Here is an 18130-nt window from a genome sequence, read left to right as displayed (position 1 = left end):
AAGAACAAAATGCCCCAATGAAACACACACGTTCAGGAATATCCCATGTTATATAAACCCATATACTATTGAGTTGTACTTGGTTTGTGAGTCTTGCTTTGAGATGACAATTTAAGACAATACCCTCCAGTAATTAAAGATACATATCATGGTATGTCATTACAGTTCAGTTGTGAGAGTATTACCACATATTGAGTATTATCATGTATTGAGTATTACTGTTCGTTGTTCAATGCCGCAATCAACAATATTTGAGCAATATGCCAGCTATATGATGGTGGTCTGTAAATAACACGCTGTACCATACAAGCCAGTGATTGACATGAGTCAGTGACCTAATTTGGTACACAATGACATTAACTAGTTTCAGCTTGGCAATCAAATCTTGTTGGTTACCTCTTACAACAAACACTGGTTGCATTCAGCCAATTCTAACCCAGGTCATCACATGGCTTTGAATAGTAATAAAACGCAAGGAGAGTGAAAAGGTGTCAACTATATATCACTGCTGAGACTATGCATGTATTGTAAGGTAGAGACAGATCATAATAAAGGTAATTACAAAGCTATGTGAGAAATGGTTTCTAAATTTTGCTAGCCAGTCGGGCTAGCTATGCCTGACAATTACTAGCCAACAAAATGATTCACTTGCCTGAAATAGGAATACAGAAAATAAGCAAAATCTTGATGATTAAAAGAGTACTATAACTTAACAAGTCTGACATAGTGATATCTTTACAAAATGACCCATGAAAATTCACTAGCCAGTCAGGCCAGCGATTGTGGAGATTTACTGGCCCGACTGGATTTTTAATAGCCACAGGATAGCAGGCCAGTGACCATTTTGTACACTGTTGCGGTGGTGAAACCAACTACGGAACTTCCTTCCATCAATGTTATGTCTGGAGTTGACAGTTCTTAGATTCATGTTCGTATCACAGCTATGTCTGCTATGGTGAAGAAGTGTGGAACTACATTCTCAATCCATGTTGTCGAAATATTTTGTCTGATACACTCTGACTGATCCTTTGCAGTCACAGATTCACCATGTTTTGGCCCTTCCCCAGCATGAACACTTCGAGACGACTGCCACAGAAAGCACCTGTTCTTGTCGCCAAGCCTGACGCTTCTTGCTCTGTTGGTCCCTCTGTATCACAGTTCATTAGAAAATATAGTCAACTGGCCCGATGCTGCTTGTTTGAAACAGGATCAGTAAGATGAATGCTCCAAGCACTAGGAGGGATATGACGTATGATGGCTGGATTGGGATGTGGAATAATTTGGCCTGAAACAAAGGGAGGATATCACAGGGACTTGCAACACTGAAGTGGCTGTATATAGCAGTTACAGTTTGAAGTCAGTTAACAGTAAGCATGGATGAAACAGAAACAATGGGTACATAAGACAACCTAAACCAAAGTGCAAGGGCTGATTTTCTTCTGTCTGGAACATCATACATGCACTTCAGAACTTCTTGAGACAATATATTTTGATCAATATTCCAGTATTACCACATTGGTGACACCAGAAATAGGCTTCACACACTGTCCAAATGTGTATCAAACCCAGGGCTTTGGTGTGATGAGCGAATGCTTTAAACACTGGGCTACCTCATTGCCCCATTACTGGACTATTGATTTCTGAATGGAAGATGAGGATGTTCACTTGACGTTATTGCGTGGTGCAACAAAATGTGGGGAACTGAACCTGGGACTATGACAAAACAGGCGAACGGTTTCACTACTAAGCTTCCTCGCCACCACAAACAAAGAAGAACTTGGCATTCTTGCACGTTTAAAGTTGAGCAGTAGACAAAATACAACCATGCCATACCTTGAGGTTTGTGTGGCCGACAAACAACAGGAAGGAGTCCAGATCTAGCTGCGAGTTGTTCTTGTAACCAAACACCCGCATCTCCAGAGAGATTTTCTTTATTCTCCGACATACAGAGTTCACACGGGCAGCCTGCACATAAACCCAATCAGCAAGTGAAGAAGCAAACCTGGGCAGATTTTGTGTCAGATTTGGTTCAATTTTTAAGGGAAAAACAATATACAGGACCTAATAATCTGAACATGTGATAGATACTTTCTCTTGTTGACCTCTGTTTAACGTATAGTAACTATTTATATCAACAATCAGTTATACGAGATGAGTGTAGACTATGAGAATCAGTTTTGTGTAATCATGGAAAACTAAAAATAATCGGAAGTGCAGATTGTTCAGTTTGTGAGGATAGCATTCAAATTTGAAGTGGATGGGCCATGAAAATCTTTAATGGACAAATTTCGCTTTTGTATGCATACATATGTATTAACACAATCACCTTCTTATTTGAATCTAACATTGTGTGAATCTTGTGTTAATATGTGAGTCAAGTCATTTGTCTGACATTTCATTAGCATCATGTCTTTTACATATGGTGAACTGGAACAAGGTTTTAATTCAAGAGTGAGTGAGTGAGTGACTGAGTAAGCGAGTGAGCGAGTGAGTGAGTGAGTGTTGGTTGTTTGGTTTAATATAGCTTAAAAAGCAATATTCTGGCAATATCACAACAGGGACATCAGAAATGGGCTTCTAATATAGTACCCATGTAGGGACTAGTGAATGTTTTAGCTTCTGAACTACCCCGCTGGCCTACTATGCATTGGCCTTATATATATATATATATATTATTACATGTGGAGACCTCAGTACCTGAAACAAGGGAAAACTGAGCATCATTGCCCATATGACTGGAAATATACTCCTGTAGGTCCACACTTTCACTATGTTATACTTGTTCAGGGCCAGGATACTTATACCTGAAACAGGAACCAGCATTAGTTATAATATCAACAGAATAGTACTATGCAACATATCATATAAATTGAAGGGTAATTTAATATTAATCTCTTTACAACAGAGAAAGAAGGTAAACTGTCTCTAGATTTGGGGGAAAAACAATCCTGAAACATCCTTTATAGTTAAAATGTTGAGTTAAAATGGTATGTCTCCAACATACTTAAATATTCACACAATGGGCCAGTGCCTCTTTTGGAAAAGAATTAAAACTTTTGCAACATTTTAATGCATGCATACTTAACATGAAATCAAAATGATTCAATCACTATAATATGTTGTTTTCTTGAGGAACAACCTGCATGCTAATTTTCATGTATATACATACGCAAAGCAGCATCAAGATAGAAGAGTGAGTGTATTTTACACCGCACTCCGAAATGTTCCAGTTATGTGATGGTCTGTAAATAATTGAGTCTGGACCAAACAATCCAGTGACCAACAGCATGAGCATCAATCTGCGCAATTGGGACCCGAAGACATGCGTCAACCAGGTCAGCGACCCTGATCACCTGATGCTGGTAATTGCCTCTTATGACAAGCCTAATGACCTTCACGTATGGGTTGCTGGAGGCCTATTCTACCCCGGACCTTCACAGGTCAGGATGTTCATGGGTCATGAAGAGAGAAGATATACATGTGCAAATGTCTTTCAACTGCAAAACTCAGTGTCAGGTTTTGTCAGGCACTGGGTAAGGTAGTTTGTGAGTATTTGGTCACTAGAAACAGACCTTCCTGAGACGCTGAAGGAGATAGCCTTTGTATTGATGGCCAAAACAGCCACTGTTTTGGATTTGTCCAGCCACTGGGTATTCAACTAAGATGCCAGTCAAATTTGACAGACAGAAATTCCCTAGGTTCTGTGGACATTATGTACCTGGTTGTAGCATTTAAATGGCAGGTTGTGAAACATTGCTTATCCTTCTGATAGGTTCTGGGTCAAGCTTGCTGGAATCTATCTGACCATTATGCAGTAATGGTTAAATCAAGGTAATATTGCATAACAGTCAATGTTAAAGCATTCCATACCAAGGCCATATCTTACTACACTCACACTACTGCCAAATTTCAACCATTTCTCATTGATAATGTCATTATAATAAGAACAGTGCCTGCTACTGGTACAAGATAAACAACACTGAAACATGAATTTCTCCTCAGTATTGTGTTGGACAAGCTGGTATAAAGGGAGTATTTTATGAATGCTTCTATTACTGTATGTTCCTCAAAATCCCATGATAATCTCTCTCTGAGTCTTGTAGTCACATTAATATCACTACTACCTATCCATCCTGCAATGCTAAATGCTAACAAGAGTCATCAGAAGATGACATATCCCCCCGGCCCCCACATGTTTGAAAGGACAAATAATCTGAGAGTTACTCATTGTTTTTTTAGACTAAGTTTGAATTGTTTCCATGGAATTCATGAAAGTTATAAATGCCATATATCTGTAACCAGCGAAGTCACAATTTCAAGATCTGTCTCCTATACTTGCCAAGATCTGTTAAAAGATATGAAATAGTTTTCGAGTTGTGCTCTGGGAACGAAGCCCACCCGTCCATTTTGAGACTAACTCCGAAACGTTTCCATGGAACCCAAGAAAATAATACATCACAAAAACGGACGGACGGACGGACAGACGAGGCGTCGACTATATCCTTCGCATTACATACCGGGTGGATAAAAACCTAAATGAATCAAGTCTAAATTTCGCCTGTTCTGAAACTGCAATCTCACTGGGACTCCTTTTCAGTTTAAGTGAGCATATTTGATTCCTTCCAAATTATGTATTTTCAGAAACTAAGCGATAGTCTGTACCTATGATAGTGAGCTCTGCTAGGATGACGGAGGTGAGGGACGTCATCTTAGATATGCTGCCGTTCAACATACTTAACGTCTGTCTCAACATCAAAACATCCTGAAACAGAAGAAGATGAAGAGTATTAGTAAACACTGATCCAGTGATCAACAGTATGAGCATCAATGTATGCAATTGTCAACCATGTCAGTGAGTCTGACCACCTGATCCTGTTTCCTCCACATACTGACTTATCTTTAGTAAACTGACTCTGACATTGGTTATCACTGGTATCAGAGGCATACATCGATAACATTCAGGTAATGTGATGTCTAAACTGACTAGCTATATTGTCTCCCTCTAACACACCAATATACACATGCACACATAAATAAATAAATAAATAAATAAATAAATAAATAAATAAATAAATAAATAAATAAATAAATAAATAAATAAATAAATAAATAAATAAAGAAAGAAAGACAGACAGACAGACAGGTCCTTGGATATACACACACTAATGACACTATGTTAAATACACCTGTGGCTGATACAGTTTTTGAGAAAGGGGGTGCACACTATTGAGAAAAGTTGGGGGAGGGGTGTACACATCATTTTCACCAAAGTTTCAATGGTCATATAACACATGGTCTGGACGAAAGAGGTGCATGCCCCCTACTCTGGATCTGTTTATGGTTACGGACCTTCACAGATGTTGGACAATACAACACATGAGCAATATGCATTTGACAAAAACATTACTGTGAGAATGAGGAAGCACTTGTTGGTTATAACAGCCAAAGCTCTGTTTAAGCCTGCTCTTGCACCAAGCAGGAAAATGTAGACAAATTTCACTGCATGGAGACATCAGTAATACATATTGAAGGGAAAGACTGCTACCTTCATGGCTGTCCGTAGATCAGTGGACTTCTCCTGCAGCCGGAGAGTCAAACCTCGAACAAAGAACAGGATCATCTCACACTGTGTGGCGTAGTTGACAACCACTGCCAGGTTGACTGCGTTGAGGACCATACGACCCACCAACTCAAACACAAACAGGATCCAATGACACTCACGTCTGCAAGATAGGACACAGACAAACTGAAGCTGTTCATCTCTCTCTATATTTACATAATCACATCAATACTAACAGGATCCAACGTCACTCTCAACAACTTGCCACTTTTGTGAGTTTATGTTTGAGTTCATGTGTGAGTTGTGTGCTTCCCCTGTGAGTTTGAGTGGGTTCATGACAGAGTTCATTGTGAGTTCATAGGTGAGTTCGTCAGTGAGTGAGTTTGGTTTAATTCTACTTTAACAGTAATTGAATCATATCATGGTGTGTAAACTTGATGTAGGGGCAAAAAACTGAGGTGATGCATGTCTAACAGATGTCATAACAAACTCCATGCTGCTGGCAAAACCAGGATGATTTCTAAGTCTATGATTTCAGGGCTTCAGTTTGGTTCTGATTTCTTTAGTTGTTTTACACTGCATTCTGCAATATTCCAGCTGAACTCCAGTTCCACAATCCAGTGATCAATAACACAAGCATCAATCTACACAATTGAGAATGATGACGTGTCAACCAAGTCAGTGATCCTGATCCCGTTAGTTGTCTCTTATGACAAGCATGGTTTCATGGGTTCAGGGCTTTGGACTCAGAATGCAAATACACGATCACAGATTTCTGGCATACCAGAAGGCTGAGGCTTTTTACAGAACATTGTGATGATTGGGGGAGTTGACCAGAAATCTCAGAGGTGCATCCACTCTCTACTCACCCTATCTCCTGGAAGATGGCAAGCCCTGGGAAGTTGAACGCCCACACGTACAGACCTTGTAGACACAGGGTGAGCAGTACCCATATTGTTCCACCAGCCAGGAAACATCTGACACAAATACATCACCATATATAGAGAAGTGCTGCTTGGAAATGATGCTGGCAAAGCTCAAGACATATTTTACCAAGAATTTGGTAAATGCTCCACACTGATTAATAAAGACTTAACTCTGACTGGAAAAAACCAAGATTGGAAATCACAAGAAACCTCTGGCTAGTCAGAATAGAGCACTTACCAATCAAAGTTTTTAAATCAAAATGAACATCTCTGACTGGTAGTCAATTCTGATTGGTCAATCAGAGTTTTCAAAGCACAATAACAACCTCTGACTGATAAATAATTAATTGTGATTGGTCAGTCAGAGGTTTCAAGTCACAGTAACTACAACTGATTGCTGAATAGTCAATTCTGATTGGTCAATCAGTGATTTGAAATCACACCTCTGATTGGTAGATTCTCAATTCTGATTGGTCAATCAGGTTTCAAATCATAACAAGTGTTTGCCACTGATATGGCAATGTCCCCCATGCTGCTAGAGAAGAATCAAGTATTTATAACATATTCACTCCTTTTCACTTTTTTGGTGATACACAAAATGCATGAAATCACTGAAGTCTGCATAATAACCCAGTTTATTACCCACTTGGTACTACCAGTGTAGGCTGTTGACAAAACTGAAGACATTGGGTACAACAGCTCCTGAGGTATTACCTTAACCACAGTTTGAAGAGAGGTCAAAGAGTTGTGACCTTGAAAATAAATTGACTTGTACCTGTGTAATTCTCAACTGTAGGCTGTCACCAAATTTGAAGACACTGGGTACAACAGCTCTTGAGATATTGCATTAACAAGCGTTTGATGAGAGGTCAAAAGTCATGGTAACCTTGAAAATATGGTCAAGGTTCCCTTTATCAACTTGTTTCTGTGTAATCCCCCAATATAAGTTGTCATCAAATTTGAAGACATTGGGTAAAACAGTTCATGAGATATTGTGTTAAAAAGAGCCCTGGTGACCTTGAAAATTATGTCAAGGTCACCTAAATTGTCTTGTATCTGTGTAATTCTCAACTGTAGGCTGTCACCAATGGGTAGAACAGTTCATGAGATATCACATTACCAAGAACTGTGATGACCTTGAAAATAAGGTTAAGGTCACCCAAATCGACTTGTGTCTGTGTAATCTGCTAATGTTGGCTGTCACCAAATTTGAAGATATTGGGTACACCAGTTCATGATATATCACATTAACAAGAATCAGGACGTATCGGATGTACGTTGAATACATAGTCCCCCATTATGTGTTGTGGCAGGGGGACAACAACCACCTCTGATTGGTACTAAATTCTGATTGGTCAGTCAAAGGTTTCAAATCACAATAACCTACTCTGAACCAGCTGACTCTAGAACTCCTGACAATATTCATGAACTTCACCATTGCTAATATACCTTAGTTTCCGTATCATTTTCTTTTGTGAAGCGGTTCGGCTTTGCAAAGGTGTTGCTTGTAAGAAAACCTGGGCAAAAACACAAAATAACCTAAGCATTAAAAATATGATAAAAAATAACAAGACTTGCCACAAACACTTCACAGTGGGTTACATTCAGGGTTTCTGTCTTAATCCAGGGCTCATATTTTGGTAAACCTTCTAAATATTTTCTCCCCAGATTTAGATGAATCCCAAGATCGAGTGATTTACTGCCATTCCTGTCATTAATTTATTCCTAAACATTCAGACATGACAATAAGGACTAAAGAGATTAGCAAGGAAACTGGACACAAAGACATCCTTTAGGTCAAAATGCGCTTTCTTGTGGCTGTTTTTCAATGATGAATTTCTTGTAGAACCATTGTAAAAGATAACAGTTCTGAACACTCCCTGCCCCACCCCCAACCCAAAGTAGACATTTGAACAGCCTGCTTGAATCAATTGTAACCATATTTTACTGTATTTGGGTACATACCTTCTCCATCAGGGCATACAGATGTTCGTTGTCTTGGATACGGAAATATATAAATCCCATGATGTAAGCTATGAAGTGCAGGAAGTTTGGGATGACGTAAGTGGTGACGACATGTTCGCATGCTAGTGGGGGGCTAGATGTCTGGGTGAGGTTGGCTTCAATGGTCTCTGCTGGGTCAATGGGAAGGAATGGAATGTAGTCTGTGGTGGTGTTGGTTGTGTTAGATGGTGGAGTCGGTTTTATTGTTGTTGTCGTTGTAGTTTGGGAACTCTGAAAATATTGACAAGAAAGGTTAAAAACACTCAACTTCAGCATACAGCATACAGACAAAAATCTGTAAATATCAAAAGGCGCCACTTTAGGTTCTGTTTCTCAACTTTTATTGAAAAATACTGAACAGTTTTTGAGTTATGCTTCAGAAACAAAATGCTAAAATGGACGGACGAGGGCTCTACTATATCCTCCTACCTGTGTGTCCTTCTTGACATCCAGCTTCCACTCACACGCCACCATCTCGTAGATGTACGTGTACAGAAGCAGCAGGACGATGAGCACCGGGTAGACAACGTTCAGCACCTTCCATCTCCGTCCACCAGAGTTGATTGACTCACGACCAAATCCTCGCCACCCAATCTGAATACATTCAACACATTCTAGTGCAAATAGCTTGTCATTTATCACAGAGCTATATGGTGGCAGTCTGTAAATAATCAAGTTTGGACTGGACAATCCAGCTATCAACAGCATGAGCATTAATCTTATGATAAGCATGTTGTTTTTGTGAACATCATGGTATAGGCATCCCAAATGGTTACCATGGTTATTTCTGTTCCATGGTGGTTTAGTTTTTGTTTCAGACTGAAAGAACTGAACGAGTTTACTCAGCGTCACTGATGCGATCTTCAGTGGAGGTGTTGGTGTGTGTTTATGCAGAAGGCTTCTTGTTGGAATAAAAGACCAGGGCCCACTTGCACAAAGCGATCTTAGCACTACAATGATTGTAACTCCCATTCTCCAGTATAGGCTTAAGATAGTTGTAGCGCTAAGATCGCTTGCACAATGCAATCTTAGTTACAATCAATCTTAGGCCCCTACAATCAACCTTACAATCACCATACAATTGCCCTGATCCACTGGCACAAAGACGATCATAAGACAGCATGGATTTAAGATCGTAGTCTTAACTAAGATCAAACTCTTCAATGTTGGGGGTAGAAATTTCTTAAACTCGACTCCTGTCTACAGTTGTCTTCAAGTGTGCATAGCATGCAGCGCAAATAAAACATGGAACTGATTTGTGCATGCAACTGACATTCCTTTCTTAATCGCACCTCGCAGATTTTTCATGAAAACAAAACAAAACAAACAAAACCAAAAAAAATCCCAACCCACAAATCTTGTTGGAATAAAAGATCTAATCTTATGAGATGGGAGTTGATGAGACATTTACTTACAAACATAAGCAGCATCCAGTATGGCCGCAGCACCAACTGTTTGCACCTCCTGAGTGCACTTGTTGTCAAGTTGAGACTTCCTTCTCCAATGTCAGATATCTACAATCATAAAAACATTGAACATATAACAAATACAGAATCCCTAATTATAATTACACTTGTCTGTTTAGCAAGTATCATCTGAGAAATATTCAACAGTTTTGGAGAAATGCCCTTGAAACAGAAAATAGATGAGAGTACAGAGACAGATCGATGTTAGTCCAACAGGACACACAGGCTCAGCTGGAAATCTGGAAAATCAAACTACTGACATACATGTATTTTTGACTGGAATTATAACATGAGGAAATTGTGCCAAACAATCGATGCTAGATAAACATAATGATTCCAACTCTTTCATCAGCATTCTAAAAGTTGATGAGTCAAAATGAGCCATATGACAACTTCTTGTTTATTGCATACTGACATACAGCATGTGTGAGTATTTTTTACATCTATGAAGAACTGAATCGAAAATGATTGAATCAAGACAATATAAAAATCGAATCGAATCAAGGTTTGGATGAATTGTTGCAGCCCTAATTATGACAAACATAATATATATATTAACAATCGATGCTAGATAAACATAATGATTCCAACTCTTTCATCAGCATTCTAGAAGTTGATGAGTCAAAATGAACCATATGACAACTTCTTGTTTATTGCATACTGACATACAGCATGTGTGAGTATTTTTGACAGGAATGTTAACATCAGGAAATTTGTACCAAACAATCTGATGCTTTGATAAACGTAATGATTCATACTATTTGATCAGCATTCTAAATGTTGGTGAGTCAAAATGAACCATATGACTTTATGGATGACTACATCTTGTTTATTGCATAGAGCGATGTTTTGGTGTAGTTTCTTATATCATTATCAAGCTAAAACTGACTACTACCGAAAGGTGAGTATATATGGTATATCATGGCTAGGGCTGCAACGGTTTGGTTTGATTCCTGGAAAATTGAAACTAACACCTTAGTTTTGATTTTTGATAACCATTACCATTATTTCAATTCAATATTTGAATACCTATTTATATTATTTATATTATTTCCACATAGCCAGAACTTCACTGACTTACTTCAGCTGTTTCGAGTGCTGAAATAAGGCCAAACATAACTGGGTAACGCCAGACTATTTGTCATATGAGAATTGTTGTTAATGATGGATTTCAACTCTTAGAGTTAAATGAACCTGATGTTTTTACATCTATGAAGAACTGAATCGAAAATGATTGAATCAAGACAATATAAAAATCGAATCGAATCAAGGTGTGGATGAATTGTTGCAGCCCTAATTATGACAAACATAATATATATATTAACAACAGCATGCAGCTAATAATAACAAGCGGAAAATATTTGGAAGAGCACAGTTAGGGAATCGTCCAAGTCATGGAACCAGGTGACAAATCCACTATGAACCACCTTAAAAATAAGTATATCTGAAGTGATACGAATCCCAGACCTTTGCTGAAAGTTTTTATTGACTGGTAACAGTGAATGACAGTACAGTGACATTTTGGGTGATGTAGTTTTTAGTCATGGTCACTTCTCAGAATCTCTTAACTCTGAAGATATTTGAGGAAAAAAGTAGCTTTGAAAGTAATGGCAATATATTCTTAATTTTGGAGGCTACAGTTGGAAAAGCATTTTATGAGATATTTACATAGATTTCATGGTGACCTTCAAAATAAGGTCCAGGTCACCCAAATCGACTAGTTTAATCCCTCAATGTAAGTTTTCACCACATTTGAAGACATTTGGTACAACAGTTCATGAAATATTGTGTTAACTAGAGTTAGCAAAGTGGTCAAAGTGTTGTGGTTAGCTTGAAAATAAGGTTAAGGTCACCCAAACTGACTAGTGACTGCATTAGACCTTTGATGAAATTCTTGAATTGACACTGTAAACAACGAACGACAGTGTACAGTGATATGGAATCATCCAGTCAGGGTTTTGCGTGACATGCAAATAGATGCCTAGATCACATGGGTAGGTATGTGTCCCAGAATCCCACAGGAAGGTATGCATCGCAGAATCTCATGGGTAGGTATACATGTATCCCACAATCTCTGTGTCGGTATGTATACCAGAAACCCATTGGTAGGTATGTGTCCCTGGATCCCATGGGTAGGAATGCATCGCAGAATCCCATGGTTAGGCACGAATAGCAGAATTTCATGGGTAGGTACGTACCCATGATTTCCATATGCAGGTATACATACATACCAGAATCCCATGTGTAGGTATGAACATAGAATCTCATGGGTAGGTATGTATTCCAGAATCCCAGGGGTAGGAATACATTCCAGAATCCCAGGGGTAGGTATGTATCCCAGAATCTCAGAGGTAGGTACATACATCCCAGAATCCCAGGGTTAGGTATGTATCCCAGAATCCCAGGGGTAGGTACACATCCCAGAATCCCAGGAGTAGGTATGTATCCCAGAATCCCAGGGGTAAGTATGTAACCCAGAATCTCAGGGGTAGGTATGTAACCCAGAATCCCAGGGGTAGGTATGTATCCCAGAATCCCAGGGGTAGGTATGAATCCCAGAATCCCAGGGGTAGGTATGTAACCCAGAATCTCAGGGGTAGGTATGTATCCCAGAATCCTACACTAATCTGACACTTACTGACATCTGCAGCGACAACTGAGTTTCAGCTTCATCCATGCAGGTATGGCTTGCTGGCATGTTATATCTGCTACCATCAATGTGGTCCGAGTACTCACTACGAGTTGAAGAAACTGATACAGCTATCAGTGTAGGTCAATGTCAAATCAATCAGAGCTCTACTCCATATCTGTGCTTTGTCTCATGGCTGAGTGGTGAACAGCTTACGTCATACATCCTGTCATATATCTTGCCAAGAACTCTGGTCAAGTTGACCTGATGAATTTCAGATGTCATACTAGACCAAAAAACGACATGCTCTAAACGTATGTGTGGCAGTGAGTGAGCTGTTTTTAGCAATATTTCAGCAAGATCATAGCATAGGCAAACCAGAATTGTTAAGGATTGTCTATGTAGTGTATGTTGTTTTGTTCTTCCAGGTAAGAAATGAAAAAAAAACAAACCCAAAAACCCCAACCCAATGTGCAAACTGCGTGCCAAAAGTAGTTGGCATCGAAAAGCATGGTTGGGAGATGAAATGCCGTCACACACGATTGACTATTCACAGCGAGTGACTTTTTAGCCTTACACTGCACTCAACATTTCCCCAGATATATGGTGGTGGTCTAAATAATAATCAAGTTTGGACCAAACAATCCAGTGATCAGCAGCATGAGTGACTGAATGTTTTGTTATTTCCATATGCAGATATGCTTAAAACAAACTGACATATGTAACACGCATGTTTTATTCCAGGGGCCCATTTCACAAAACTCTCATAATCCTAAGATCTCGTAACTTTTCTCGTAGCATTTGTACCTGGCATACTGTAACAAAGGAGGTGCAAATACTACAAGAAAAGTTATGAGATCTTAGGCTTGCGAGAGTTTTGTGAAACGGGGCCCTGGGCAGATTATGCATATTTAAGTCAACAAGTACATATCAATCCCCAGTTATAATAAACTTAAAGTTAGTGTACCTCATGAATTGAGAAGCTACTGAAAAGTGGCACTGTATCAGAAAGTATCATGTTTCATAGAGGAGGAAACATTACATGGCGTAATAGTTGATGCACACATTTTGACAGCGTATATATATACTGAACAACAAAAGAAATGCAACTTTTGACAATATGAAATCATGTAAGAGAGTGCTGTTTGTGTCTTCTATTAAAAAACTTGACAAAAAGAAATTGTTGCATTTCTTTTGCTCTTAAGTATATGTTAATGTTCTTGTTACATTGTGATGTAATGTTATATATTGTCAAAGTAATGTGGAAATATTGTATCATGACGTACAACCTTCCAACAACGTTGAGAAAACACGGTATGTTAGCTGGATACTTGCTGTAGATTTCAAGTGATAAACATGTAGCAAACTTAGTGGTCCGTTTGAGCTTGAAATGCCCGTTGTTTACTGTACTTGGAACACCGATGAGCTATGTAAAGATGGCAACATTACCTCTACTTTGACTGCACTTGTGGTCAGTGAGGAGGAGTTTGAGTAGACTTCCTCGGAGCCGTACAGCTCTTCCTGAATTGTGGCTGGAATGCTGCTTTGAGTTTTAACAGTGGGTGGACTTTTCGATATTGTGCCCCCTGTGCTGGAGCAGTCGTGACTGTTGGCTACAGGCATGACGAGGAGATAGCTGCGATCGTCGGTGAAGGAGCCAGGTATAAAAGGGTCAGGGTCACAACCCTCTTTGGAGTTTTTCTCCTGTAAACAAAAATAAAAGGTAACTTGAGTGAGGGAGCTGGTGGGTACTTTGGTGGGGACCTGTGAAGGTCCTGGGGTAGAATAGGCCTTCAGCAACCCATGCTTGCCATAAAAGGCAACTCTGCTTGTCGTAAGAAGTGACTAACGGGTTCAGGTGGTCAGATTTGCTGACTTGGTTGACACGTCATCAGTTCCCAATTGCGTAAATTGATGCTTATGTTGTTGATCACTGGATTGTCTGGTCCAGACTCGATTATTTACAGACCGCTGCCATATAGCTGGAATATTGCTGAGTGAGGTGTAAAACTAAACTCACTCACTCAATTGGGTGGGTTTGGGTGGCACTAGCTTTAGCCAATTGAGGGATAAACCTTCACTGAGATTTGCAGCAATAATGCTGAACTGTATGAGGAACAGTCCTGCATGAGAGATGGTCCTGTATGAGAAATGGTCTTTTGAGAGAAGGTTCTGTATGAAACAGGAGGACCCAAAGTAATGCTGATTTTGGTGCAACCATCTTGTTACACCATCGTCGATTTGGGATTTAAATTTCAATCATAATAGGTTCTGCATCTTCAATGGGACAAAACTTTACATAATGGATTTGGCCACCCCGATCACTGGCCCCTAAAATGTCAAGGACACTGATTCCACTATTCAACCTTGACCTTTGACATAAGCCCAGCCTGTTTCATGGGGAAAGATAGTCACTAAGTACCAAGCTTGATGAAGCTACCATGTATAGTATGGGAGACCTGCTCCGGACAAGATGACAACGTTATAGTCACAGTCTAAGGTCATGTTTCCCACAAAAAATAGAATTCATATCTGGGTCTGAACCCCAAAGGCTGCTCTAGGGATCATGCTTGATATGTGTATTAAGTTTTATGAAGCTAGCATGTATAGTTTGGAACATCAGCACAAGAAGACATCATCATCATCATCATCATCATCATCATCATCATCATCATCATCATCACCACCATCATCATCATCACCATCATCATCATCATCACCATCACCATCATCATCATCATCATCATCATCACCATCATCATCATCATCATCACCACCACCACCACCATCATCATCATCATCATCATCATCATCATCATCATCACAGTCACAGCCTAAGTCATGTTTCCATAGAAACTGCAAAAAATAAAATTTGTATCTGGGTTTAAACCACAAAAGGCACATTTAGCGATCATGTTTGTTATGTGTACCAGATCTGACAAATCCAACATTTATAGTTCATAAGGTCTGCTTTGGACAAGGTGACATCCTCATAGTCACAGCCTAAATCATGTTTCATGGAAAGAAACTACCAAAAATAAAATTCATATCTAATCCCCAAAAGGAGCATCCAGGGATCATGTTTGACAAATTATCATGAATAGTTCAGGAGATGTGGTTCAGACAAAGTACTGCAGGCGGACGGACGGAACTTGTTTCTATGTCCCCCGCAACAATGACATTAAGGGGATAAATAACTTGTCAGACAGTTTTGTGATAGAGTCTGAGCCTGATTTATATATCAGGAGCCTTCAATGCAGAATAGAGGATGTGTGTATCAACAAGAAGCTGCCTCACAAGATGTTCCTTCAGTTAAGTGAAATGTTTCACACTTGTTATCAATGGTCAGATACGTGATAGCTACTCCGTTAGACAGCCGTCTGACATGATGCTCAGTTAGTCAGACTGTTGAGTGAAAGCCTTTTGTCTCTCACTGTGTGCCCTGAGGTAACAACAGCACTAATCCTTTTGGCAAGGTGAGAGTTATAGCGTCTGTCTGTCCATGTAACAGTTTTCATTAATACTGATCACTATAATAAAATGTGATCAGTCACTCGCAGGCTGAAGTCAATAAAAGCGACATATTTCAAAAACAAACCGCCAATTGAACAATATGTGTTGTCATGACTACAGTTAAGCTGATTCAGTTGGTTAAGGAGAGAAATGAAGCAAGGAATGAACTCACTAAGAGACGAAAAATAATAAATTATATTTTTTAATTTTTTAGGAACTGCAGAATCAGTCCATGTCTTAGAGATTATCTGGGGGCTAAATCCAATCACATAAGACAGCAAAACAGGTGTACTCATTATTTATTCTATTGAACTAACACATTAAAAGAAATGGTCATATTTTATATTAACAGTATCTGAAAATGAAGCAGAACTGGATTGTGTTTAGCTTCACATCAAATTATTTAAATTAAACAAAATAAGTCAGTAATGTTTTCTAAAACAGTTTTGTTAAAGGATGTAAACTTCAAACAGCAATATCAGTAGGTGAGTGAGTGAATTTAGTTTCATGGAGCTTTGAGCAATATTCCTATTTGAGTGAGTGAATATAGTTTCATATTAAACCAATATTCTAGCAATATCTGAGATTAAGATCCCGGAAACATGCTTTACACATCATACCCATGTAAAGAACTGAACTCAGGTCTTCGCTGTGACAAACAAACACCTAAACCACTAGGCTATAACACGGAAAATCCCAAGGGCAACAATGCAATACTTGAGAGAGTCTGGAAACGAGAAGCATTCATCTTACCCTAAATTAACAAAGTTCAAAACCAAACTTGTATCTGTATGAGAAATCAGGCTCTACTAATGACCGCCAGAACATTAATAGGTTGTCAAACTAACAATACCCTTTGTCTCAACTGCCTTCAAATAACTCCCATTATTCAACAACACATTCATTCGAACCTACCTTAATCTTCATGCATAGGCTCTTCACCAGGTCGATGAAATCAAGGAACAAGATAAACTATCATCAACACAGTGCTGATAGAGGTTCACTGAGGATCTTTGATACTGTTTCAGCTGAAACACAATACCAGCATCGTGTTCCCCTCCGACATCTGACCTACATCACCATCATCATCTGACCCACATGCAACATGGACTGCATGGCTATCTACCACAATGTCGTACACATCAACATCATGCCAAGACTATCTACCACAAGACCGGGTCTATCTGCCACAGTGTCGAACACATGGCACATGACAGAGAGTGTATGCGACAAATCCTCTGAAGAAATCCTCTTCCTTAATGAATACTATTCCCTGTTTAATGATTATACTTTCTTTAGAAAGTATGTGTATCGTGAATCTTCTCCAAGTTTCTAATGACGATTACACCTTGATGTTGACAGCCAAAGTACAGTTAGAGAGATATATGTGTTTGTGTTGGATGGAGTTCAGACTGGTTAGGTTAACACAGAGTAGGTACAGGTACAGATATCACCCAGGTCATGCATGTACAGTCACAAGTAATCAGATGTGTCCTATATCTTATAATGGGAACGTGACATGGTGAAGATGATGTATCTGGTTACAATACAGTACAACTGAATCTTTGTGATATAACCATGTTAACAAATATTAACAAAAACAATTTCCATAAAAAGGCAAAATTATGCAGGAACTAGGATAAAAGTATATATACTGAACAGCAAGTTAAAAAAAAAGAAATCTCATAAAAGTAAGCATTCATGTTTCGGTCTTCTATCTAAAAACTTAACAAAACGCAAGAGTTGTGTTTCTTTTGCTGTTCAGTATATTAGTTCAGTATATATCAAGCAACCAAAGTAATGTCTGGCCAAGGTCAGAAATATGCAATGATAATTTAAGAAAAAAGTACTTTCTAAATAAACACATTATATTAGTATTGGTCTTTGAGCTATTATAAACATGATGATTATTGCTGTAAGATGCATTTTAAGGCTTTATACTACTTGTTTAACAAGACTGACAGTTCTAGCATGCATCCATTACTTATTCAGCGGTACTCCATACTCTTCCATGCCATGTGCCAACATAGCA

The 18130-nt window shown here is 39.0% G+C and overlaps 1 protein-coding gene across 1 annotated transcript; it reads right to left on the bottom strand.

The window, feature by feature from the left end:
• Positions 1-1090: 1090 nt before the first annotated feature.
• Positions 1091-17056, bottom strand: LOC137282555 (uncharacterized). The gene is made up of 12 exons (XM_067814326.1): positions 17014-17056; positions 14035-14289; positions 9906-10004; positions 8920-9084; positions 8452-8721; positions 7936-8003; positions 6430-6537; positions 5546-5723; positions 4663-4762; positions 2698-2804; positions 1834-1965; positions 1091-1285 (listed from the first exon to the last, which is right to left on the bottom strand). Exons 1-12 carry the CDS (start codon positions 17023-17025, stop codon positions 1163-1165), a joined length of 1617 nt encoding a protein of 538 aa, XP_067670427.1. The 5' UTR covers positions 17026-17056; the 3' UTR covers positions 1091-1162.
• Between the last annotated feature and the right edge of the window lie 1074 nt (positions 17057-18130).

Source organism: Haliotis asinina, chromosome 4 (genome assembly GCF_037392515.1).
Source record: "Haliotis asinina isolate JCU_RB_2024 chromosome 4, JCU_Hal_asi_v2, whole genome shotgun sequence".
NCBI lineage: Eukaryota > Metazoa > Mollusca > Gastropoda > Lepetellida > Haliotidae > Haliotis > Haliotis asinina.
This window is presented reverse-complemented; position numbering and strand designations above follow the sequence as displayed.